The sequence below is a fragment of the Halichoerus grypus genome, chromosome 4 (genome assembly GCF_964656455.1).
Source record: "Halichoerus grypus chromosome 4, mHalGry1.hap1.1, whole genome shotgun sequence".
NCBI classification, from domain to species: domain Eukaryota; kingdom Metazoa; phylum Chordata; class Mammalia; order Carnivora; family Phocidae; genus Halichoerus; species Halichoerus grypus.
Genome location: NC_135715.1, coordinates 133,255,919 through 133,283,620, shown reverse-complemented (window position 1 = coordinate 133,283,620; position 27,702 = coordinate 133,255,919). Strand labels below are relative to the sequence as shown.

The 27,702-nt window shown below is 40.8% G+C and overlaps 1 protein-coding gene across 1 annotated transcript in view; it reads right to left on the bottom strand.

Annotated features, from left to right (window-relative positions):
* The window catches only part of MYO3B (myosin IIIB), a 394,785-nt gene that overhangs the window by 265,120 nt on the left and 101,963 nt on the right, over window positions 1-27,702 (bottom strand). Inside the window, exon 7 of the mRNA XM_078070027.1 lies at window positions 21,352-21,417. Coding sequence (XP_077926153.1) covers window positions 21,352-21,417 — 66 coding nt within the window. The remainder of the gene's footprint in view (window positions 1-21,351; window positions 21,418-27,702) is intronic.

Sequence of the window (27,702 nt, the reverse complement as noted above, 5' to 3'; positions counted from 1 at the left end):
TGCAGCAAAGGCAGTCCTAAGAGGAAAGTATATAGCAATACAAGCCTTTCTCAAGAAACAAGAAAGATCTCAAATTCACAACCTAACCCTACACGTAAAGGAGCTGGAGAAAGAACAGCAAATAAAGACTAAACCCAGCAGAAGAGAAATAATAAAGATTAGAGCAGAAATCAATGAAATAGAAACCAAAAGAACAAGAGAACAGATCAATGAAACTAGGAGCTGGTTCTTTGAAAGAATTAATAAGATTGATAAACCCCCTAGCCAGACTTATCAAAAAGAAAAGAGAAAGGACCCAAATAAATAAAATCATGAATGAAAGAGGAGAGATCACAACCAACACCAAAGAAATACAAACAATTATAAGAACATATTATGAGCAACTATATGCCAGCAAATTAGATAATCTGGAAGAAATGGATGCATTCCTAGAGATGTATAAACTACCAAAACTGAACCAGGAAGAAGTAGAAAACCTGAACAGATGCATAACCACTAAGGAAATTGAAGCAGTCATCAAAAATCTCCCAAAAAACAAAAGCCCAGGGCCAGATGGCTTCCCAGGGGAATTCTACCAAACATTTTTAAAGAAGAATTAATACCTATTCTTCTGAAACTGTTCCAAAAAACAGAAATGGAAGGAAAACTTCCAAACTCATTTTATGAGGCCAGCCTTACCTTGATCCCAAAACCAGACAAAGACCCCATCAAAAAGGAGAAGACAGCAGGAAGGGAAAAATGAAGGGGGGGAAATCAGAGGGGGAGATGAACCATGAGAGACTATGGACTCTGAGAAATAAACTGAGGGTTCTAGAGGGGAGGGGGTGGGGGGACAGTTAGCCTGGCGATGGGTATTAAAGAGGGCACATACTGAATGGAACACTGGGTGTTATATGCAAACAATGAAGAATGGAACACTACATAAAAAACTAATGATGTAATGTATGGTGATTAACATAATAAAAAAAGTAAAAAAAAAAAAAGGAGAACTACAGACCAATATCCCTGATGAACATGGATGCAAAAATTCTCACCAAAATACTAGCCAATAGGATCCAACAGTACATTAAAAGGATTATTTGCCACGACCAAGTGGGATTTATCCCTGGGCTGCAAGGTTGGTTCATCATCCGAAACCAATCAATGTGATACAATACATTAATAAAAGAAAGAAGAACCATATGATCCTCTCAATAGATGCAGAAAAAGCATTTGACAAAGTACAGCATCCATTCTTGATTAAAACTCTTCACAGTGTAGGGATAGAGAGTACATACCTCAACATCTTAAAACCCATCTATGAAAAACCCACAGCGAATATCATACTCAATGGGGAAAAACTCAAAGCTTTTCCCCTAAGGTCAGGAACACGGCAGGGATGTCCACTATCACCACTGCTATTCAACATAGTACTAGAAGTCCTAGCCTCAGCAATCAGACAACAAAAAGAAATAAAAGGCATCCGAATCAGCAAAGAAGAAGTGAAACACTCACTTTTTGCAGATGATATGATACTTTATGTGGAAAACCCAAAAGACTCCACCCCAAAACTGCTAGAACTCATACAGGAATTCAGTAAAGTGGCAGGATAGAAAATCAATGCACAGAAATCAGTGGCATTTCTATACACCACCAACAAGACAGAAGAAAGAGAAATTAAGGAGTCGATCCCATTTACAATTGCACCCAAAACCATAAGATACTTAGTAATAAATCTAACCAAAGAGTAAGAGCAAAGGATCTGTACTCAGAAAACTATAGACTCATGAAAGAAATTGAGGAAGACACAAAGAAATGGAAAAACATTCCATGGTCATGGATTGGAAGAAAAAATATTATGAAAATGTCAATGCTACCTAGAGCAATCTACACATTTAATGCAATCCCCATCAAAATACCATCAACTTTTTTCAAAGAAATGAAACAAATAATCCTAAAATTTGTATGGAACCAGAAAAGACCCCGAATAGCCAGAGGAATGTTGAAAAAGAAAAGCAAAGCTGGCGGCATCACAATTCCGGACTTCCAGCTCTATTACAAAGCTGTCATCAAGACAGTATGGTACTGGCACAAAAACAGACACATCGATCAATGGAACAGAACAGAGAGCCCAGAAATGGACCCTCAACTCTATGGTCAACTCATCTTCGACAAAGCAGGAAAGAATGTCCAATGGAAAAAAGACAGTCTCTTCAACAAATGGTGTTGGGAAAATTGGACAGCCACATGCAGAAGAATGAAACTGGACCATTTCCTTACACCACACACAAAAATAGACTCCAAATGGATGAAAGACCTCAATGTGAGACAGGAATCCATCAAAAACCTAGAGGAGAACACAGGTAGCAACCTCTTCAACCTCAGCTGCAGCAACTTCTTCCTAGAAACATCGCCAAAGGCAAGGGAAGCAAGGGCAAAAATGAACTATTGGGACTTCATCAAGATAAAAAGCTTTTGCACAGCAAAGGAAACAGTCAACAAAACCAAAAGACAACTGACAGAATGGGAGAAGATATTTGCAAATGACATACCAGATAAAGGGCTAGTATCCAAAACCTATAAAGAGCTTATCAAACTCAACACTCAAAGAACAAATAATCCAATCAAGAAATGGGCAGAAGACATGAACAGACATTTCTGCAAAGAAGACATCCAAATGGCCAACAGACTCATGAGAAAGTGCTCAACATCACTCGGCATCAGGGAAATACAAATCAAAACCTCAGTGAGATACCAGCTCACACCACTCAGAATGGCTAAAATTAACAAGTCAGGAAACGACAGATGTTGCTGAGGATGCGGAGAAAGGAGAACCCTCCCTCACTGTTGGTGAGAATGCAAGCTGGTGCAGCCACTCTGGAAAACAGATGGAGGTTCCTCAAAAAGTTGAAAATAGAGCTACCATATGATCCAGCAATTGCACTACTGGGTATTTACCCCAAAGATACAAATGTAGTGTTCTGAAGGGGCACCTGCACCCCAATGGTTATAGCAGCAATGTCCACAATAGCCAAACTAGGGACGAGCCTAGATGTCCATCAACAGATGAATGGATAAAGAAGATGTGGTAGGTGCACCTGGGTGGCTCAGTCGTTAAGCGTCTGCCTTTGGCTCAGGTCATGATCCCAGGGTCCTGGGATCGAGCCCCGCATAAGGTCTCTGCTCAGCGGCAAGCCTGCTTCTCCCTCTCCCACTCCCCCTGCTTGTGTTCCCTCTCTTGCTGTGTCTTTCTCTGTCAAATAAATAAATAAAATCTAAAAAAAAAAAAAAGAAGATGTGGTATATATATACAATGGAATATTATGCAGCCATCAAAAAATTGAAATCTTGCCATTTGCAACAATGTGGATGGAACTAGAGGGTATTATGCTAAGTGAAATAAGTCAATCAGAGAAAGACAAGTATCATATGATCTCACTGACATGACGAATTTTAGAAACAAGACAGAGGATCATAGGGGAAGGGAGGGAAAAATTAAACAAAACAAAACTGGACAGGGAGACAAACCATAAGAAATTCTTAATCTCAAGAAACAAACTGAGGGTTGCTGGAGTGGAGGGGGGTGGGAGGCATGGGTTGGGTGGGTGATGGACATTGGGGAGGGTATGTGCTATGGTGAGCGTTGTGAATTGTGTAAGACTGATGAATCATAGACCTGTACCCCTGAAACAAATAATACATTATGTTAATTTAAAAAATGGATAATTGCTATCCTGAAAAAAAAAAGACAAGATAAAAAATAATTACAAGCAGATGAGAAAAATGAAATAAAAGAGAAGTTAGGGAACGAAAAGAGAAATTAGAGTAGCAAATAAATTACTTTGGTAGAGGTGGCCACAAATTTGGCTCTGGGCTCTATAGCAGCCAAACATGAATGGGAAAAAGCAATCTATTCTATATTTCTTTTTTTTTTTTAAGATTTTATTTATTTGAGGGAGAAAGAGTGCATGCAGGAGCGGGGGCAGGGCAGAGGGGGAGGGAAAGGGACAAGACTCTGCGCTGAGCCCAGACCACAATGCGGGGCTCCATCTCACCACCCTGAGATCAAGACCCAAGCCGAAATCAAGCCAAAATTGAGAGTCAGACGCCCAACCAACTGAGCAACCCAGGAGCCCGTGTTCTGTATTTCTTAAAAATCCATGATACAAAAACAGACTAGCTGCTTGTAGAACCATGAAGATATGATGATGATGATGATGATGATGATAATGACTGGCAAGGAGACTAGTGATATAGTTTTCCTAGAAATGACTATATAACGTAATGAATATTATTTCCCTCCAGTAAACATGTCCATGAGTGTCATACAGCTCTTTCGTATAACACTCTTCAATCCCAACTGATGTCTTCTATCAAAGAAAACTATCTATTAAAAAAATTCTCCCTGGGTTGCCAATGCAAGGAGGCACAGAACTCTCTGATCTTAATCCAGAGCTAAATCTACCAGCAACTTGGTAAATTTTTAGTCAGATCTCTTGATCTTAAAATGCTGAATGCAGTGCCCAGATGCTGGCATCCATCAAGGAAAGGAAAGGCGGAGTGACAAGCTACATGTACAGTTGACCACTTAACAACATGGGTTTGAACTCCACAGGTCCACTTATATGTGGATTTTTTTCAATAAATACAGTATAATACTGTATGTGTATTTCCTCTTCCTTATATTTTAATAACATTTTTTCTCTAGCTTTATTGTAAAAATACAGTATATAATATATATAATACAAAATATGTGTTAATCAACTGTTTATGTTAACAGTAAGGCTTCTAGTCAACAGTAGGCTATTAGTAAAGTTTTTGGGTATCAAAACTTATATGCAGATTTTCAACTGTGTGGAGAGTTGGTGACTCCAACCACCCCATTGTTCAAAGGTCAACTGAACTATTCATTGCAAAGAATGGAAAGAAAATTGCTGAAAAATTCAGCCCATGAATGAAAAGCAACTCAAAGGAGGAAGCAATTTAATCCCGTAGGTGGGGTTTGGGAGAGGGCAAGAAGAGGACTGAAGCATTGCACAGGTGGGCATGGAAAGAATAGGACCATCAAATTTGTTTTTTAAATAATTACAATAATGGTTCCAACTAAGATTTCAGGCCATAGTACATGGTGGAGGTGGAGATGGGAGGAAGATTACATTGAGAAGAACAATAATGGCCAAGAGTTTCAATAGTCCGGCTGACATTGTGTCTGCCCACATTTAGCACCCTTCCCTTAATGTGTGCTTTTTTGGTAAAGACTTACATAGACTAAACACTGGCTGATTGCCAATTATATGAATATTTTTGATGGTATGAAATCAAATTGGAGAAAATAAACTAGACCAGGTTTTCATTAATAACCTAACCACTACTGAAAAGCCTAGAGAAAATATTGTCAGATAATAAGTAGCTATAAATGTCATGCAAATCAGGATTTTGCACAGCTATTGGCAGCCTTGGTTTATGTGCCACAGAACACAAACCATCACCATGCCTGTCACCTGCCATCCCTCTGCCCAACTTCTGAGCAAAAAAAAAAAAAAAAAGCTTCCAAGGGCAATGAATTGCAAGACCTAAATGATTGCTTCTGTTGCACTTTGGAGAGATGGTTCTTCCCGAGGAAGTGGCCACCCAAGGAAGCCAGTTACTGCTGAGCCTCTGTGCTTTTAGGCCAAGAAATGAATACTTCACCCCCTGGGGATGTCAATCTAGTGCCTTGTTCAAGCACTAAATTTTTGTAAGATAAAATATTTTTCTTTTTTAGGCAAGGGAATGAGTAAAGACACCAACTGCCAAAGAGAGCCTGGGGAGTCCTTAACCCTTTTCCATTAACATGAAGGAGCAGAACAGCTCCATCTATTACATCAAAGCCTCATCAGAGACCCTAATCCTTTCTGAAAGGAACTCTCAGGCAGCCAAGCCTTTAATTTGCTGAATAATAGGCCCCCTGATTAACCCTTGCAAAGCAAAGCACAGACGTTGCAAGCAACAAATGTTCCCAGGGGTTGAGAAAGAAAGGGGTGGGGGTTGGGATGGCTCCTATTCCCACTGTTAGTGAACTAACTCTATGCATGAGTTTCTAAATGGTTAGTTTTTCTGTTTTCCTTTCCATTATCCCTTTCACTCTCTCTCCTGGGAATATGCTACTTCCCTGCTCTAGGACTATCATGTGTCCTGAGCTTTAAGCCACTGTAACTCAGTGACATGCATAGACAGGTGATGTGGAATGACTTCTGTTGCCAAATATACTCATAGTTGTAAATCAGTAACATGAAAGGTCCTTTCAGTACCATTTACCAACCACCCCACTCTGTGAAAAGCCACGTGTGCTCTGGGGAAAAAAGACAGATACACAGAAAGAAAAGAGAGACAGAAAGAGAATGAAAGAGAGGAGAGGAAAGAAGAGAGGAGAGGAAGAAGGAAAGGGAACAAAGAGGAAAGGAAAGGGAAAAAAGGATAGGAGAAAAGAAAAAAGAAAGAAAAGAATAGGACTAGGAACCCACAATTAGAAGGAAGGAAAAAGAAAAAAGGGAAGAGAGGGAATAATGTCAGCTCAGGCCATTTCCCCTATCTATTCTAATTAAATTAAATAGATCTGGTGTTGAAAAAAAAAAAAAGGTGGATAATCCTCCTTGTGGGATCCTACTGCTGGAGGAAGACAACTGTATACTATGTTGCCAAGGACAGGTAACAAATTAGATGGGTCCTGGGTTTCACAGTAGTGTATACTAATAAATCACATACATACTGGACTTCCTGCTCATTATCAGATAATGAGATGAATGATTGAATGTATGACACAGTGGTCAATTATCATGTGGAGGATATAAATTCTATTGTGCTGAGGACATTTATCTCTGTATTGATCTGGCTTTGCAAGCAAGGATCATAAATTACTAGCCTTCCATAACTGTATGATAAATACCCTAATAACAAAATGCCACCAACTCCTGTTTTCCCAATAAATTTCCATATGGTTTCAGTTAGAGAAGCAAAATGCAGAGAATGTTTTTCTTAATTTTTATTTTATCGTCAAAAATTATATGCAGAATGAAGACCATAGAGAAAAGCCTGTCCATCCCAAATAGTGGTGTGCCGGAGCCAGCATACACAAGTTCCCTAGATATTATTGTCGCATTTTCAGAAATTTTGTGATCTGATTGATGTTACATTGGTAGCCTGAAATTGGCCATGGTGGGGGTATTGACACCACAAAATCAGTAAATGATATGAATCAGCCCCCTGGCCCCACTCAGTCAGTTGTTAAACATCACTGCTCATGGACTAGAGATCTTGGGAAAAACTGCCTGCCTGATAATTCAAAAGCACTGTGATATCAGTACAAATCTCTTTTTACCACCTTTCCCTTCCAATTTTTTTTTTCCTCATTTCCTACCTTCTGTTGGATTGACGGTTTTCTATTAGATCCTTTTTTCCTTCTGTTGGTTTAGAAACTAGACATTGTTTTCCTATAGTTTTAGTCATTACCCTGCATGTTTAAAATATTTGCTTAACTATAAACTTTCCAGTAGTTCTGTCTTCTTCTTAAGCACAAGAATCTATGCATGCCTTAACCATGAACTGAACACTGCCCCTCCTTGAATTTTATGATTGTTTAGATTTCATCCCAAGTCATTTTCCTTTTTATAAACTAGAACAGACTGTTCTATAAAATTATTTCATTTCAAATGAATTCATGCTTCATTTGTTGTGGTGATGAGCTGTCCTTCTTAGCTTAGCCTTTCTTAGCCTCTTCATGTGTTTTGAAATTTCAGTTGGCAGGCTCACTTTGAGGAGGAGGAGAATTTTTCCCTCTCTCTCTCACTTTCTCTCTGTGCTCATCCTCTTAATGTAATGACTTTAGAGTTGTGTCTTCTTGGATCCCTAAGTCTCTAGCCCAGAGCCAGGTTTTAGAATGCCATTTTGTGCTCCTGTCCCCAGGTTTTATTAGGTATATGAAAGAGCTCATCATCGTGGCAGCAGAAGGTCTAGCTGCTTATATATCCTACCACTCTCAGCCAGAAACTGGCTAAGAGCCATAGTCCTGGGTGATGGTCAGCACTTCCCAGGTGTTGGAGAATAACACAAAGGAAACTGTTATAGTTAGAGCACAGGATCATATGACCTCTCCCTTATCCCATTTTTTCCCTCAGCTTCTTTTTATCAGCCTACAAGAACTACCCCACATACTGGCTTCAGGCAGGAGTCCAATTCTGGATGTTATCTTGCTTGGAACCCTCTTAGTCCTTTTATCCACAGGAGCCAAACTTAAAGCCATCACAGCTTGCTTCTGATCCCAGCAAACTTATGACTTCAGCTCAGCTGAGCATTTTGTGTTTTTGGTCCATTCTGATCTGTCTCAATATTTATATTCCTTCCTTCCTTCCCTAGCAATATTTTTGGCCTTTCCTTTTTATATGTGGTCTGTCATTGTTACGTTTTTGGAAAAGTATAAAATTAAAGACCCCCTTTCACAGAAATTCTTGCATGGAAACATTTAAAGGCAAAAATCCTTAAAATTCAAAATTATCCAATAATTTCTTCTGCTTACCACCCTCCTAAATTGTTTTCCTTTGGTAATATCTATTGGTGTGAAGAATATATTAATAATGTATATGGTCAAGATTAACACCTATGATATACCCCTGCTCTTATTTTATAGAGCAGAAACAAAGTCTAGGTCATAGGCTTAAAAATCCCCACATCTTGATTCTCACCCATCACACCTCCATACTCCCTTAAGGCAGCCTCAGCATGGCAATGTTTATGTTAGAAGGAAACTGCAGGCCCTGTAGACTATCATGTCACTGCGTGGTCCTGAAACATCATGAGCCATGCAGACATAGCTCTTTATCTTAATCCTGGGTTCAGAAATGGCTCTTCTTCAACCTTTCTCTGGAATTCTGAACCTGGTGATGGAGTAGGTGGTGGTGGAAAATAGGGAAAGTGGGGTGGCGGGGGGAGAGTGTGGGGGAAAGTAGAATAGGCAGAAGCCGTTGGAAAGAAATAACCACTGAGACTGCCAGGGAAGATTTGTTTTGACATTTCATTTATTCAAAGCAATCAAAAAAAGAATCCATAGCTAACTATGGCTATATCGTCCACTTTTAACAAACCCATCATATTTCTGATGGTTAAACTTTTAGTTTTGCTTTGGCAAAGTATGTTGGGGAGTGCATTTGACCACTTTTTTCACCTCACATTCTTTTCCTTAATATTATGTTTGCAGTTAGGAAAGATTTACAAAGACCATGAGTCCTGACATTCAACTTCTAACCCAAGTCCATCATATGCTGTGTATGATTTTGAAGGTATCACCTCCTCTCTACAATTTTTGGTTTTTCAAAAGAACTGATGTTTACTGAACACCTGCCATGTGCTAAAAACTGTGCCAGATATTGGGAATAAAAGCAAATAAGATACACTTTCTGCTCTCAAGGAATTCACAGCTTGAGTGGGGAAACTGATGCACAAACAATTTCAGAATGGCTTGACTCATTCCTCTCTGCCCCTCTTGTTATGAATATTTGTGAAAGGCATCATGCTGACACACAAGAATGAGGGAAAGGGCCTCTGAGTCTTCCTGGGGAAGTAAAGGCAAGCACCACTTATTCAATTTTGCTAGAATGTATAGCCAGTAAGGAGAAAATACTATTGCATATACAGAGTCTATATACTGAATGACCTTGTGTGTTATTAAAGGCTTTGAGTGTGTCCTATAAGCAATGGAGAGCTGTAGCATGATTAAAGTAGGGCATGACTTGATCAGTTTGGCTTTCAGAAAGATCACTATGTTTTGTAGAGGATGGTTCACAATGACTATAGTTGCAGAATCATAAACAGTAATATGGAAGCTTTTGCTCTAGTTGCAGTAAGAGCTGAATCATCACCCAAGAACACCAGACACCTGTATGATGAAATGTTCTGGGCACCCAAAAGAAGCCAGATAGCAAAACTACCATCCTAAATTGGTAGATTAGGGAAACAACATATGTAGGCTATAGCCAGTGCTCCTACTCCTAGAGCCTCTGGGTGCTTTGGCCCCAGATATCAAGAGGAGCAGAAGACCATGTCCAAATACTCCTTACTTATGTGGGTACAGGGAAGAAGGCGGCATTCCAACAGTCTGGTCACCTATGATAGGATGTGGGGCCTGACAGGGAAAACTGGAAAAGGTATCTGAGCAGCCAAACTTGGATCCTCTTCATATCTCCAAGTGGAAGAACATGATGGAATAAATTCTAACATTCCTCCTCAAAAACACAGAGTAATTAGCCATACAAAGGAATGAAATACTTACACATGCTACAACATGGATGAACCTCCACACATTATGTTAAGTGAAAGACAAACACCAAAGATCACCTACTGTATGATTCAATTTATATGAAATATCCTGAATAGGTAAATCCATAGAGGCAGAAAGCAGATTAGTGTTTTTCAGGGGCTAGATGGGTGGGGGAAACAGAATAACTGCTTAATGGTACAGGGCTTTTTTGGGAGTGATTAAAATGTTTTAGAATTAGACAGAGGTGGTTGTACAACACTGTGAATGTACTAAACGACATTTAATTGTTCCCTTTAAAATGGTCAATATTGATGTGAATTTCACCTAAACACACACACACAGCCCACAGCATCATGAGCTTGAGAACTGGTCTTAGACTATGATACAGACCTGGGTCTGAATCCTAGCTGTCAGTTTCTAGCTGTGAAACATCATGACAGTCGCTTATTTTCTAAAAGGCTCACCTTGAGTAGTAACCTGTCTAAAAGGCAGCAGTTGGAAATCACTGAAATAATGCATGTAAAGTGCATTTCACCATGTCTGACACATAGAAAGCTTTAAATAAATTTTACTGTTAATATTATCTGTACTCCTCACACACACAACCCCAGATTTATTCAACTACTTTTAACTCTCAGGTATCTTTTAAGCTATACTTGATTTGGTTGAATGTAAGCTTTCTTTGGCTAAATGAGTTTTGCCATGAGCAAAGATTTTCACATAACAGAGAACTTGGTTATAATTAAAAAGAAAAGTGGATTTTAGGTCCACAAAGGTATAAGCTACCTTTATACAGTTACTCCAGTTCAGTCATAGAAAATATCACTAAGTGATCATGAACCTCTATCCTGGACACAGCCTCAGAATCCTTCTAACACAGCATTCTAGGAAGGCAATCAGGTGTCAGTCTTGGGATACAAGATGACACTAATCTGCCATCTCTTTTTATGTAATTTGTTCCTCTCAGACAGGCACATATGACCAAGACACCTTAGCTCAGAATATGTATTTGATTCTTGAAGCCCTCAATGAAGGCCAGCAAATATTGATAATCACAAAAATACCCCTCTTTTACTATTGGGCGGTAGGCTTGGGAGGAATTTCATATAAACCCTTAACATTTGAGACATACTTAAAAAAATAAAACAAAAGGGAAGAAGGAAGGAAAAAAGGAAGGAAGCAAATAAGGAAGAAAATGCTAAGGCTTTACGGTATAATACTAATACTTCGTGATGATGTTCCACTGTACTAAAATTTTTTACATTTGATCCTTACTGGCAGGTAGGTGGACACTGCTATCCTCACCCACAGCTAAGGAAGCAGAGGCTTGGAGAGGTCAGATGAGGTCAAGTCCTGTAGCCATCACATCATGGACTGTATAGTTCCCTAGGGCTGCTGTAACGAGGTACCACAAACTGAGGGGCTTAAACGGGAGATATTCATTGTCCTACAGCTCTGGAGGCTGGAAGTCTGAGATCAAGACTCAAGGCTGGTAGGGCAATGCTCCCTCAAAGGTGCTAACGAAGGATCTGTTCCAGGCCTCTCTCTTAGCTTTGGGTTGTTTCTTGGCTTATGGCAGCATAACTCCAATATTCACATGGCATTCTCTCTGTGTGTATGTCTGCATCCAAATTTCCCCTTTTTATAAAGACACCAGTTATACCAGTTTAGGGGCCCACCCTATTCCAGTATGATCTCATTCTAACACATTATATCTGCAATAACCCTATTTCCAAATAAGGTCATATTCTGAGATACTGAGGGTTAGGACTTCCACATATGAAGTTTTAAGGGACATAATTCAACCCTGAACATGGGTTGATCAAAGCCAAGCATTCTGTACATGCATGAGCAGCACTGCTTGAGTCTAAGAGTTTAAGCTCTGGGCTTCCCTTAAAGGCAAGAATTCCCACTATTCACTAGAAGACTTTCAAATAAAATTTTTCTTTCAAAATCATTCAATAGTCCTTCACATTAAAAATCAATTATGGGGGCGGGGGCTCCCTGGGTGGCTCAGTCAGTTAAGCATGTGCCTTTGGCTCAGGTCATGATTCCAGGATCCTGAATTAAGCCCCCAGAGCCAGCTCCCGGCTCAGCAGGGAGTTGGCTTCTGCCTCTCCCTCTGCCCCTCCCCCAGCTCATGCACATGCATGCACTTGCTCAAGCACTCCCTCGAGCGCGCGCGCTCTCTCTCTCTCTCAAATAAATAGTCTTTTTTAAAAAGTCTATTATGGGATTTTCACCCAACTCACTGACCTGGTATGATACCTATAACATGTATTTGATGAGGTTCCTTATTTCCTTAGGAGGTTCTGAATTACAATACTAGGTCAGCTGGAAGCTGTACACATACCCAAAAGGAGATGGAAGACCAAGAGAATCTATGATTGTTCATTATATTTAATATCGCTGTTATAAATTTTGAATCTATTAAAAAAAAACAAACCAGCCCTTTCCTTATTAGTGCCAACTGGCTATGTCTGTTATTTTTATCCCTGCCAGAAATCATCAGTGGGCTGGAAGAATGTAGTACGGGTGACATGAGCCTTCATTTCCATTTTTAATTAAAATTCTTACTGACCCAGAGCCAGATTTCCTTCTGCACCAGAGCCTATGGAAATTCCACAGTGGAAACTACAGTAGCCAGGGTAGGGAGGAGCAGGCGGAAGGCTGGGAGCTTAGCACTGAACCAGAAGAAGAACACAGCTTTTAAGAGAAGATACAGGAAAGGTGTCAACCTGGCCACCTCATGTTCCCACCTTGTCCTTACTTTCCCCATCCCTCTCAGGCCCTAGATCAGCCTCAGTGGGGATCATGATTGCCCCTCCTCATGATTCACTCTGTTGTGACTCATCACCCTGCGGACCCTACTGGCTCTCCTTCCCAACTCTCATATCTCTTTTGATGATACCACTATTGAGTTATAATAGTCATCATCATCACTCACATTTGTTGAGCTCTCAGTCTGTATCTCACTTAATTCTTGCCACATTCTGTAAGGCAGCATGATTGCAGACTGTAACCCATCTATACACTCTCCATTCTACTTAAGGATATCGTGCTGGTACTGTCCTGAGCCCAGGGCTGCCCTGTTAGAAGACTACATTTCTTAGCTTCCTTTGTAGCTAGGTGTGGCCATGTGATTGAGTTGTAGCTAATAATATGTTGCATGAAACTGCCAGAAAGTCTTCTTAAAGTAAGGAAACTTCCATTTTTCTCTCCTTCTAGCTGGCTGTAATAAGCAGGTAAATGTTGGAGCTATAGCAGCCATCTTGGCCCATGAGGTGACTTTGGGAATGGAAATCACACTTAATGGGGCAGCACGAGAGCAGGAGCCTGGGTGGCTGCCATGTGCCCTGCCAGATCAGCAGTACCTACATGGCCTAATTCCCAGATTACTTCATACGAAAAGAAAATAAAAATCTATCTTATTTAAGCCACTGTTATTTGGGATTTTCTATCATAGCAGAATCTGTCTTAATCCCAAATGGTTATTATATTAGTACTCCCATTTTTACAGATGAGGACACTGAGGCTCAGAAAGATTAAGTAATTTGTCCAAGGTCAAAAATCTAAGTAGCGGGCGCCTGGGTGGCTCAGTCAGTTAAGCGTCTGCCTTCGGCTCAGGTTATGATCCCAGGGTCCTGGGATTGAGTCCCACATTGGGCTCCCTGCTCAGTGGGGAGTTTGCTTCTTCCTCTGCCCCTCCCCACTGCTTGTGTGCTCGCTCTCTCTCTCTCTCAAATAAATATCTTAAAAAAAAAAATCTAAGTGGCAATGCTAGAATACAACCTGACTTTAGATCTAGTGCTCTTAATCTCTCCAACACATAGTCTCCAAAAAGACCCTTTCCCACGCTCAAAATACTGGAGTCCCCACGTTTAACTGTTCCTTTTCTGTAGCACCTGTCTCTTCCCATCATTCATTGCCAAGCACTGTGGGTTCTGCCTCCCAGGGTCCAGGCATCCATCTCCTGTCCCCCTGCTCCTTCTGCATGAAGAAACTTGTGGCTGGCTGACAGCAGAGACAGAGGCACTAGGCCTGGACAAGATATGCCCTGGGATAGGTGGGGGAGACAGGGCTGTTTGTGGGGCAAACATGTGAAGGTAAGTGTACACACCAGGCACTTTGACTCCTGCTGGAGCAGATTCTCTTGGGTTGAGTTTGAGGGGGGTGGTACTGTTGCTGTTCAGAAGGGAGTGGAGGGGTGTGTGTGTGTGTGCGTGTGTGTGTGTGTGTGTGTGTGTGTGTGTGTGTTGCCAGAGCTGTGGAAGTCAGTGAGCTGAAACTTAAATAAAGAGAAGGTGGACAGCAGATTGAAATATTCCAGAGGTATTAAAAATGAGAAGGTCATTGACCCTTATTTTTCTGAACAAAAGGGTCTCTTATTTATTACTAAAACCACTAGTACAGAAGCAAAGAAACAAAGAGAAATAATTTTCCCAGTAAAACATGTCCAAGTGCCCAGATAGCAGTGATGTCTGTAGTTTGGTACAGTAAGCTGCTAGTCACTCTGCTACCATATAAATACAGCTGGCATCTCACGTGGGATTCCTTACAGATCCAGCTTCATTCCTTTCTAGTATCTTCTCTTGGAGTTGTACCTGATTTTATTATGAAACCACTGGGGAATGGGATAATTTTGCTTTTGTTTCTTGGCCAGGAATTGCTAGATCTGAAGGTCTTGTGAGAAGACATACCAAGGAATGGAGTCAACTGCACACACCATGATGGTCCAGAAAGGGACAGCGAGCCAGTGACACTTTCAAAAAGCAATTTCACAATAGTGGCACAGACCAAATGCAAAGAATAAAAACTACTGTTGGCTATCAACACTGAAACAAGTTTTGGGGGGCTTGAATCCCAGCTCCCCTACTTATTAGCTGTGGTCCTAGAACTCTTGACTTCTTTCTACCTCAATTTTCTGTAAAATGAAGATATTAGAACTGTCTCATAGGGCTATGAGAATTACCTGAATTATATGACATGTAAAGAACAGAGCCTGGCATGAATAAGAGTTATTTGCCAGGTTCTACAGACACATTATATAATTTAATCCTTACGATAACCCTATGAATCAGGTCTTTGCTCTCCCCGCTTGACAAATGAGGACCAAGGGTCAGAGAGGTTAAATATCTTCCCCAGAGTGGCACATCTAGTAAGTGACACAGTTGAATGCACATACTGCTATTCTTGATGAACCAGGTGGCGTTCTGGGGAAGGGTGGTGGGAACAGGCCTTGGGCAGGGGTAGGAGTCATGCCCCCAAGCCCCTCTCAGCCCCAAACCCTACACACACCATGTGCGTGGACACATAACACAGAGCTCACCATCACTTCTGTTGACGTCAGCTGTAGACACTCTTTGATTTATATTATGAAATTCAGGTATGAATTTAAAAAAAAAAGAAAGAAAAAAAAAAAACAGTATGGGTTAAATGGAAAGAATATCATCTAGGATAACCCCATCTAAAAGTCACCTGACATAATGTGCTACAAGCACCAATGTGAAATCTACGGCATTTCCTACAGATCTGGTTTCTCACAAGTGCCAAACCCAGCATTTGTTGGGAAATAAATGGAATATGCTGCCTAGAGTCTGGATTACCCACTTTACTATACCTCTTCTTGCTTCTTTTGGGTAAGGCTGAAACCCTCACTGCCAGGGTTCCTATGATAACAGTATATTCCAGATATATGTGGACACTATACCATGTTTCAAACTTCAAATCACACTGAACCACTTTCTGGTTTACACCATGAGAAAATCAGATTTTATTGGCTGAGTTTATAAGCAGGGTCTAATTGAGATCAAATCAGGCCCTTGGTGCCTTTAGACGATCTATTAGGTAATCTAAATTAGACATTCTTCGGGGAGACATAATCTGGAAACACGCAGCGGTATCTGTTCTTTTCATGAAGAAGGAAAAAAAAAAATCCCAATTTTTCAAGATGAGAAAGAAGTTGGGTTGCATTTATAAGTATATTGATCAATATATGTTAAGAGGAGAGAGAAGAATTTGGGGGGGTTTTAAATTATAATTTTTTAAATTTTGGGCTTCTTCATGAGTTTTTATTAATTCACTAATTCCCTGTAGCTCAAGAGATGCTAATTAATTCAAGAAGCCATAACAGCTAATCATTGGCTAAATAAATCTAAAATGGAGAGAGTCTGTCACTGGAGATACCACTGCTTATTTTAATTAAAATTACCAATTTGTGAAGTAATGTAAATAAAGGTTATTGTATCCTTCCACTCCAGGAAGTATTAACCCTTTGCACGGCCACCTGAGAATCTAACAAGACTTAAAAAGCCAAGAATATTTGTGGAGCTTAATCAATCACTGAGTTAGGATATTTATCATTCCCAGTGTGTTGTTCATGGACATTATAAAAACCGTGTGGAGTAAAGCTGCCTTGAAACAAAACAGGGGATGGAGAAGAGCTAAGGGTGGTTGCCTCGAAGGAAATACAATCAATGTGAAGGAAGCAACCACCCCAAAATAAATGATTACCTTTATAAACATTAAGGCCTAGGGAAAAGCAAATGTTCCAGCTCTGAGTTTCCATTTGTAAGGAATAAATTTATGCAAATGCCCATTAGTTTTAGCGGTTTTGTAGCTCAGGGTGATCTCACCTTGTTAACATGCAGTACAGCTGCTTGTAGCCATTTGAATGTCATTTGTAGAGACAGAAAGGCTGCCTCTTCATTACATGACTAAATGGCAAGGCTCAGCCGCAAAGCTCACCTTGGGAACCGGATACACCTGCATGCTTAGCCGCTCAAGCCAGCCAACCCAAGAAAGCAGTGTGTGTAGGAGACTATATAGTGTGAGTCATCACTAAATCCTAAGCTGAGCAGCCATGGTGCTCCTGGTAGATTTGCCCTTGCCTAAGAGAAATCCTTCTTTCTTGTCTCTCTGATCAGCTCAGGAGCCATTGATGATAAAGTCCTAAAACTAACTGCTAATAAAACCCCAAAAGTTTTAGAGGCAAAATGAAAAAGCACAGTTCACAGATACCTTTTAGACAATGGTTGGGGAAGTATTACAGTTTAGTCAAAGATCTGAAATTAGTCTGAAATGAAAAAAAAGGGACATGCTTTGGGATGAAGGTGAAGCTGGCAAAGGAAAATTACTGTCATCTTGTCAAAAGGCTACTTCTGAATGGAGCCTCCTGACAAAACAGAAGTCTGGCTGAAACTTGAACCAGATAAACTTGTTATGCAAATAGCTTTAGCCATAGGGGAAAGGGCTGATAATGAAATCTCTACAAAGTCAACCACACATTACAGAGGTGACAAAAAACACCAGGCAGGGTCCTAGCTTACCGTTAAAAAGCAGTGCAGAATTTATGTGAGCATCATGTTTAATTTATCATAACTAAGCTGTCAGAGGAGTCCTGCTTTGACAAATGCATAACTAACACATACAAATGAGTCAATTATCACTAACAACCAAAGGTTCAGAACCAAACTGATGTTTCTTTTCTTTTTTTTTTTTAAACCACAAAACATGTTTACTAGTAAGATTTCAGACTTTCTTAAAATCTCTCCTAGTGTCTCCAGATTAAGAAGGCTGGACACCTGAAAAACACCAAGCCACCTCCCAGCACCCGCTCCCCCCCCCCCCCCCGACTTCATGTACATTCCCTCTCTCATTCACACACACTCACTCTCTCTCTCTCTTTCTCTCTCTCTCTCTCTCTCACACACACACACACACACACTCACACTCTCTCACACACACACACAGACCCTGTCCCCTGTCTACACAGCTATAATCAGTAGGCTACAGCCAGGTCAATCCCTTTGGACCACTGCAGCAAACAATGAGAAGTCATACAGGTCCTTGGTAAATGGAGACCAACATGGACTGAAAAAGATCAAAATTATTGAATCACGTCTGCTATGTTTTAGCAGTCACATGGGGATAGGGTATTAAAAGTTTTAAAGCTGCTAAAGAATTTCTAGTCCTGTTTATTCTTTAGAGAGAATCAGTCTATTTACCTTAATACAATGCACTGTTATTCAGTCTACAATGGGAATTGAAGCAATTATCTGAATAATTCAAGCTAAAAACATCTTTCCTGAAATTACCAGAAAATCATCTTCCCCACCCCATTTCCACCAATATGAAAATCTGAAGGCCTTAATCCTCTGTCCTTCTCCCGGTTCCCTCCCAATATGAACAAGATAAGTATAAAAGCAAACCAAGGCTCTCTCTTTCAATAGACATTTCTAACCCAGTGAGTGTCATTGTTTGTATTTCATTAGAGATTTGAATAAACAGAATGAAATAGTAAAGTCAAATTCAATTGGTAGGCTGAGTAATGGCAGCCTAGGGTATGCAGGCTCATCTATGAAACCAAAGGTTATTATTTGGGAATAGTGGGCAGGTTTCTACCTAAAGATATAAAATATAATAATTAGTCCCTAATCTTGAGACTCTATTCCAAAAATCTTGTAAAAAAAAGAACTCATGGTTGAGGAATCTAAGATGGTATGGGGAAAGCAGGATTGGGAGCTGAAATCAGGAAAGAATCTATGAACAACTATAACATAGAATATTTTCACTAATAAAACCATTAAGGACAACTCATTAAATAAACAGAAGATTGATGACATTTTTCCATATCTTAAATTAGTAGTAAAGCACACAATCACTTGATTTCTATTCACCTTCATTGGTTCATAAGAACTTTTTCAGACTCTCCCTCTCCTGCCGTTTCAACAAGATGCTTTTGCTTTGCCCCGATAGCATGCATACTAAAGGCATTGTTTTTTGTGTTCTGTCTTCCATTCTAGTATCAAGACCCTCTAAGTCTAAAGCAAATCAGGATGAGTGCACCTGGAGTTAAGCAGATTTAAATGCGCATATAATAGGATACTGCCATAAAGAAAAATCAATAGTTGGGAGGGATTTCCACACTGTTTAACCCTGAGAGTCCCAACTCCATCATTAAGTATGTACCTTTATTCCCAAATCCATCTAAGCAATACCGTGCTTGGTTTAAGAATCCAAATACACTCTTGAAAATATATATAGAAGATAAAATTTAGTGAGTCAAGTCACATTTTAGAAGAATCACAAGAGCTTGGTATAGGAAGGCATATTTGTGAATATGTAATGGATTTTTCTAGGCCAACAGCTTCAAGAAGGTCAATCAAGAGAATCTATATGCAGCAATGGAATGAAAAGGAAAACTCTTTAAATCCAGCCTCTGCTAGCAAAATCACTGGAACCCATAGCCCCTGGATTTCTCTCCCTGGGGTGTGTTCCCAGCCACCAGGATGTCTTTAGTTCTCCAGTTCCCTTCACCTCCCCCTTTGGCTCCCAAATCCCAGGAAGTGCCTCTTCCTCTGCTCCTATGTGAGCATCATCCCTCTTCTTCTATCTGTTGTTCCTCTCACCATTGTCTGACATTGCCACCTTGAGGTGTGGCTGCTTCTGCATTCTGCAAGCTTTGCAGAAACACCAGAGTGGGGACTGGAGGGGTGAGGAAACACCCTGGCCCTGAACTTCATGGTCACATTCCAGTACGGCCTTGCTTGGTAGAGTTCTTGGAATATTTACCACTCTTGTCTCCTGACAAAGGTGAAACAAATCCAGGAGGGGCTGGACAAGCAAACAATTTCAGGGACCTTGAACTATGATGCACTTGAAACAAAAATTAAATATAGGTTTACAGCTCCTTCTACTAACCCTTGGGGTCAAATATTTTTTTGGAATTCAGAATTTTATCAAATTTTAGAAAAGTAAACCAGTGCATTTACTGTATGTTATGTAACATTCCCCAGCAGGATCGGGGGCAGCACACTGTAATCAAACACATTAATATATCTGCAGCAATTCACATGAATATTCACACTGAGTGAGATAAATAAGGACTATAAATAGCTTCACTTCAGTTTAGGTCATGTGTTGCCACCAAATCAGTTCACATAAGGCCAGGGCCTGTAGCTAAATGAGTCAAGTACAAAAAAAACTTTCATTTCTCAGAGCTCTTTGGATTCTAGAATTGTGGATAAGGAATTACTGATCTGTATAATGACGGAGTAAGGAAGATGATCAAGGGACCCAGTTTCTTTCATTGCCCTGACTTTTTGAGGAAGCTAAGTCTGCACATAGGCATAAGTTAAGAGAAATTTGTGTTGACCCTTCCCTAAGTACTGTTTATGAGCTATTTTGGGCACTTCTTTTCTCCCCCCATGACTTCTGAACACCTTGTTTGATCTACTAGACACTGAGCACACCTCTTCCCAGTCCCTGTACCTGGATATGCCTTGTAATGCCTGGTCTGGATTTCTGCCCCCACAGTTCATCAGGAGCCTAGCTTGGGGTCACACAGTTCCCTCCAGCATACTGAGCATCTTCCCCAGATCTGGGACCAGTGTGGTCCTCTATCAGACCAGGGGCCAGGCCAAAAGCTCATATTCCCAGAACTGAGTCACCATCCTGTTGGTGTTACTGTTGGTTCTGCACCTGTCTTAGTCCCATTCTATCTTGCCTAGCTCCTGGTAACATAGCTCCCATCAGGCACACCACCCATCACTTGGGTTTTCATCTTGTTCTCCCTGCCCTGAGCCCTGGCTGGGGCTGTTCACCTTGGTGCCTCAGGCCTGAGATCCTACTGTGCCCCCTCAATCATCTTGGGAACTGGAGCTGTGTTCCCACACCACAGATCTAGAGCAAAGCCCAACTTCCAAGCTATAAGACCCCCATAGAAGGCTGCCACCCTCTGTCTCTTCCCTGGGCCTAGTAGGGGCATCATAGTTTCAGATGTTGAGTTTCCTCCACTCGCATTATTCGCCCCAGGACAAGTAGATTAGATAAATGTGAGTAGATTCTCAGATAAATGTGACCCATATGATCAGGAGGTCTGATTACAGTCAAAAGTCAAATGGAACTCTTTATTTTTCAAATCCTGCAGAGGCATCTTCTATCATTTACTGAAACAAATTCTGTGTCATAACGTGCTAAAAGGCATAACAACTTCTAGCGCCAAGTAAATTCCACAGCTCAGATTTCCAATCACTGTTCAAGGCCTTGCTGGATAAGCAATTTTTAGTGGAAGAAATACTCACTGTGAAATAAAGTGGTTGAACTCCTCACACCATTTTTCCGGATGAAGTAAAGTAGGTGGAGGATTTCTGAAAAACAAAAACAATTTTTTTCTTACAAAAAAAAAAAAAGTGTTTAGTTAAAGGCAAAATACCAACTTGTCTTTACTGATATTGTTCTAAATAGCTCTGATAAAATCCATTCTGTTTCTTCCCGGGTGGGAGCCACTCATTAGTGGTAAATTACAAAGTGCCAGCCCCTATTTATTTAGTCCTTCATTTTCATTGATTAAAGGCCTACTATGTCCATGGTTTTCTGTAGGAGCTATGAGAGTTACACAGATCAGGACCATTCCTCAGGGAGCAAGCACTAATGAGGGGCAAGGCAAGCATACAACCACTATAACTGAGAGCTGAGTATTATTAATGCCATAAGAAAGAAAGCTACAAACCTAGTGCTAGGGGCTTTAGAGAAATTTTACAAGGATTTTCAGATCATTATACTACCATGTGAATTAATTATGTGATGCATTTAAAGTACACTCATAAATTCATCAGTCAAATTTTTAACTACTTCCTGTATGTCAGCTTCTGCAATAGGCACTGGGGAAAGCAAAACAGCTAAAACAGTGTTCCAGGCCCTATGGAGTCCCTGCGTAGAGAGGGTGACAGACATCTAACATAACTAAGTACTGGAGGTCCAAGAGAACTAGAGAGCTGCAGAAAGACTCTGGTAACCAGGCCACTTCCTGGAGAGAAGGCAGGATAAGGGGAAAGTAAGAGCCCTGCATTTGGCTGAATATTTACCCAAAGAGATTAGATTTTAAAACAGAACTGACATTACCTTTAATTGGTAAGAGGTTTTTTTCGGGTCATAAATGGAAGTAGGGGCTTCTGGGCAAATTAAGTATAGCAAATAGAGAAAGTGACATTTCTGTACATCTGAAATAGGACTGTAAATCTTAAACACATTATATAAGTTATCTTTGTTTTCACCTGGGTTCTAACTACTTCCTAAAGCCACAGATTGCTTAGCTTCAAAAGGTAGAAGAATGGGAAGCAGCGAGAATGACTGAAATAAAAAAAATGCATCAGATAATGTGATTGCAATTTGCCTCTCAATACCCATTCTCCTCTCATTTTTTTTAGTACAGTTTTTATTCTGACACAATGCTGCTATATAAAGACTACGTTTTCCTGAGTTTCTTGCAGCTAGATGTGTCCATGTGACTGAGTTCTGGCCATTGCTAAAATTGTTCAATGGTATTTCCAGGAAGTCGTCTTTTTTTTTTATTTTAAAGATTTTTTTTTTTTTAATTTATTTATTTGACAGAGAGAGAGAGATAGTGAGAGCAGGAACACAAGCAGGGGGAGTGGGAGAGGGAGAAGCAGGCTGCCCCCCGAACAGGGAGCCCGATGCGGGGCTTGATCCCAAGACCCTGGGATCATGACCTGAGCCGAAGGCAGACACTCAATGACTGAGCCACCCAGGTGCCCCTCCAGGAAGCCTTCTTAAAAAGAGGAGCGACATCTTCCTTCTTCCCCCTTGCTGCTTCCTGGAGTATGGATGTGATGGCTGGAGCCTGAGCAGCCATTTTGGACATGAGGTAAACTTGAAAATGAGAGCTATAAGCTGAGTATGGCAAAGAAGATAGATAGGAAACTGGATTCATGATGACACTGCAAAGCTGCCATACCAGCTCTAGACTGCTTCCTGTTAGTCTTCCTTAACAGGAGAGAAGTAAACTTCCACCCTTTTTAAGCCATTGTTAAAATGCAATTAATCCTAAATGAGTCAACAATATTTCAGAGTATTATCCTATCACATGATGAGAAGAGAAGTTGATAAGTGATACAGAAATACACGAAGATATGTGGGAGCATAATTAAGGAACAATTTACCCAATCTGGTGAGTCCCAGAAGACTTTATAAAGAAGATGAACTTAAACTGACCTCTGAAGATTAGGATGGATTTTTCAAGACAGAGAAAGAGAGGATTGCCACAACAGGCTTAGAAAACAACATGTACCAAATCACAGAAGTGTAAAAAAGTCTGGTAGGTTCAAAGAACATAAGTAATTTTTTGAGGCTAGACTATGTGATTCTTTTGGATCTGGAGAGAGAGCAGGAGGGAAGTAACAGTGATAAGAGAGAAGTATATAATTTCCCTGTTCTGCATAAGAATTTAATTATCCTTCAGATCTTCTGATTCAAAGACCCAAAGGAAAATTATCTGTGTGCCCAGCTAGAAAGAGTAAGCAGCTCAAGGTTGCCCTTCAGTTATTTTGGAGGCTGCCTCTATCTCGTTCATTTTATTCAACAATATTTGCCTTCACCTTTCCCTTGCATTTTTTAAATAATCAAAGTACCATCATATAACTTCTGCTTCAGTGCTTATTTGAACTGACCTGTTCTTACTGGCTCCAGCTGTTTGAGGTCCCAGCTGTGGGCCTCAGTGTGGCCTCTCTCAGTGAGGTTATCCTACATCATCTCCTAGAGCCCTTTCCAGAACTTGAACTTTCCTTAGGTTTTCTGCTCATTCTGATCTCACTGAGGTCAGTCCCACAGAGAAGACATGCTTAAGCAATTTACTATCTAATAGACTTAATTCACCCCTAAAGCAGTTAACCGTGACCAAGAAGTCACTTGTAGACGGAATAAACAGACTTGATTAAAACAACCCTAGTAGGCTCAACACTGGCCAGCTGAGCATGAAGGGACAGTCCTCTGCTGCAATTGAAGAATGACCCCGCAAGAGTCCATTGGAGAAATGGATGGCAAGCATCCACTCTTGTGTAGAGAACACTGCACTTTCCTGTTTTCAGTCTAGTTATCAGCAGGAACTACAGGCCGGGCGATGGTTTATGAGCTGGCCTGAACCTCTGCAGCAGGGCACAGAGGAGGGAGCAGGAGATCACCACTCATCCAGACCATCGCCAATCCCTGGTGGCCTCACATGAACCCCAAACAAGGAAACATCTTTGAAGCTTGGCATCATAGGAATTTGGTTTCAGAGAAGCTTATTTGACCTTGTAGGTAGGTGCCCTGTCTTTCCTGAAGTTGATCCATCATACTTAGGTTCAGTGAATAGAGATCTTGTGAAAGATTATTATCTGTGTATAATGAAAACTAAAAGGAATATGAAGGCTTTATGGTATTTTGTTTGCACTAGCAATATAAATTCCAGTTCTCTCGCCATCCAGGAGGAGCACCAAATAGTAATGATGGTACCTTTTTTGGCTGTCAATACCACAGATGCAAGCTGCAACCGTGCCCAGCGGGTCTCTCTCCAAAAGGAGAGGAGATGCTTCATGTTCAGTGCGATGGGAGAGTCAGTGCATAGCTGTGATTCAGAGACAAGCAGGCATCCCTCACTTATGTGTATGGATGCCAAGAGCCTGCAGAATGTTTGAATGGTGAGTGGCCGGAAGGACTGTGAATCTGAATAACCAGCTCTAATTTGGATAATGTTTATAAACATACATTTTGTTTTTTGAGAAAAGGCAAAAAGCGAAAATAGCGTTCAGTGTTTGTTTTGCAGTAAGTCTTTATAGGGGCAGTGCAAAGTCCAAGCAGTGAGAGAGGCCCCACCAAGCTCCCTCCCTCGGAACTACACTCAACTTCTCAGCATCACGCTGCCATAGCCTTGAATCCTGTCTGTGAGCATCTGTACTTTAACTCGATTTATGTTGTGCATCCGTTAGTAATGTGTCCTAAGGCATCAGAAAAACCTAAAAGAGGTTATCTTTTGGGTCTTGGAATGCTCAAAAATTTTTCTATATAAATTAATGACAATTGCTTCTTTGCTTTACACTATTTTGGCTCAAGAAAGATTTCATAGGAACACTCTACTTTCGGGTAGCAGGGGAAACCTGTATTTGATCTGAGTTTTGCCTGTCTGGGTTTTACTCCTGTGATTTGGACGCCAAGTTCAATTTCTATAAAGATGATCTGCTGTACACAGACAGCATTAGGGCTACATGAGACTAGAAGCATGGGGTGATGTTAAAGAGAGTCGTGAACCTATTATATATCCATTTTTGACCTGGGTCCAGCAAATACAATGGAGATCAAGTTAACCTTCTTCTCCCAAAGCCTAATAAACTGCTTTTCTGAACAGCTGAACTGAATTCATTCTAGTTCCTGAAATGGAGAAGCAGCTGACTGGGGTGGGCACCTGGCCTCTGGATAGCCAATCCCCATTTAAACTTCTGGCCTATGCCATGGCATGACGCAAAATGATAATCTGGGTCAATCTGATTCTCTCTAGGTTTTTTCCCCCACCTTGAACTAAAAAAATAAACACAAAACAAACAAAAGAATGAAGGAGTTTAGAATGAGAGCTGAAGCTAAGAGATCCATGATGACAGGGCAAATGGGAGAGGTCACGGAGCACAATGTGCAAGCTGAAGTTTTAGGAAGCAGAAACTATGAGGAGGCAGAAAACGAGGGAATGAGGAGAAAACAAGCCAGGCAGAGGAGAAAGGATGAAATGTGTCACAAAAAAAATGAGACCCCATAGGCTATTCTTGAGTTCCTTTTATGAGTGCTGCTCTCTCTGGTGCACCTGGAATATTACTGGCCACAGCATTCTGTTCTTGGCCCTATTCTCTTCCCATTCTCCACATTCATTGAGGGCTCACTACATGTCAGCATCTCCCCAATCTCTATCTCCTGCCTTGATTTCTCCTCTGCCTTTTGGCTAGTGCATCCAACTACTTTCTAGATGTTCCATTTTGATTTCCCAGGGGCACCTTAAAGTCAGCATGTTCAAAACAGAACTTATCTTCTTCCCCTAAATCTGCATTCTACTTGGTTGTTGGAGTCAGAAACTTGGGTTCTACCCTCTCCCATAACCCCACATCCAATTGGAGAAGACAGAATAATGGCTCCCCAAAGAAGTCCACATTCTAATGCCCAGAACCTAGAGAATACTCCACTTTCCATGGCAAAAGGGACTTTGCTGATGTGGTTAAGGTTAAGGACATGAAGGATTACCTTGAATTATCTGAATGGATTCAATTTAATCTCTAGTCCTTTAGTTGTTTTTGTTTTTGTTTTTAAGATTTATTTACTCATTTGAGAGAGAGAGAGCAAGAGAGAGAGAGCATGAGCATTGTGGGAAGGGGCAGAGGGAGAGAGAGAATCTCCAGGAGATTCCCCACTGAGGAGCGTGACATGCGGCTCGATCCCATGGCCCCAAGACCACAGCCTGAGCTGAAATCAAGAGTCAGATGCCCAAACAACTGAGCCACCCAGGTGCCCCTAATTTCTATTTCTTTAAAGTAGAAAAAAGAGGCAGAAAGAAGAGGCAGGAGAGATTTGAAACATGAAAGGGACTCTACTTGCCACTGCTGGCTTTGAAGGCAGGGAAAGGGTGTCAGGTGCCAAAGAATGCATGTGGCCTCTGAAAGATGGGAACGGGCCTCTGCTGATACCCAGCAAAGAAATGGGGACCTCAATTCTACAAATGCGAGGAACTGAATTCTGCTAATAACCAGAATGAATAAGGAAACCCATTTTCCCTTAGCGCCTCCAGAAAGAGGTGCAGTCCTGCCAACACTCTGATTTTAGCCCCGTGAGAGCCATGTCAGATTTCTAACATACAGAACTATAAGATAATAAATCTGTGCTATGTTAAGCTGCTAAATTTGTGGTAATCTGTTATGACAGCAATAGAAAACTAATACATCAATCAAGTACCAAGTCCTATCAATTCTACTCCCTAAATTCCTTTCTAATCACTTCATCCTCTCTTTCATGTCCTAATTCAGTCACTTATCATCTCATACCCAGACTACTCCAGTAGCCTCCTTATTTTTCTCCCTCCCTCTATTCTCATCTCCCTCTAATCCATCTTGCACTTGGCAGTGAGAATTTCCTTATAACATACAAATCTGACCTTGTTATTTTCTTGCTTAAAATTCTTCAGTAGATCCACACTGCCAGCATGATAAAATCTCAACCCCTCTGCATGATATGCAAATGGCTTTGCCTGTCCATCTACCCAATCTCATCTCAAACTACTTCCCCATGTGCACCTGATGCTGCAGTACTGTACTGCACAGTACTTGTAGCTCCTAAAGCAGGTCCTGTTATTTCATGCCTCAGGGCCTTTGTATATGCTGTACATTCAGTTTAAAGTGCTATCCCCAATTTGTCTACCTGGTATACTCCTACTCATGCTTCATGTGTATCTTTAGTACTCAGCACAGAAGCACTCCATAAATTTTTGCTGAATGAATGACAACATGAATGAATGCACACAAATATCCATCTATTGTAAGTAAGCCAAGAAATGATGCCAGGACAAAATATGACTTGGTCCTCAAAGTAGCATAAAATTAGACAAAGTGAAACAGCTTCTTTGGATG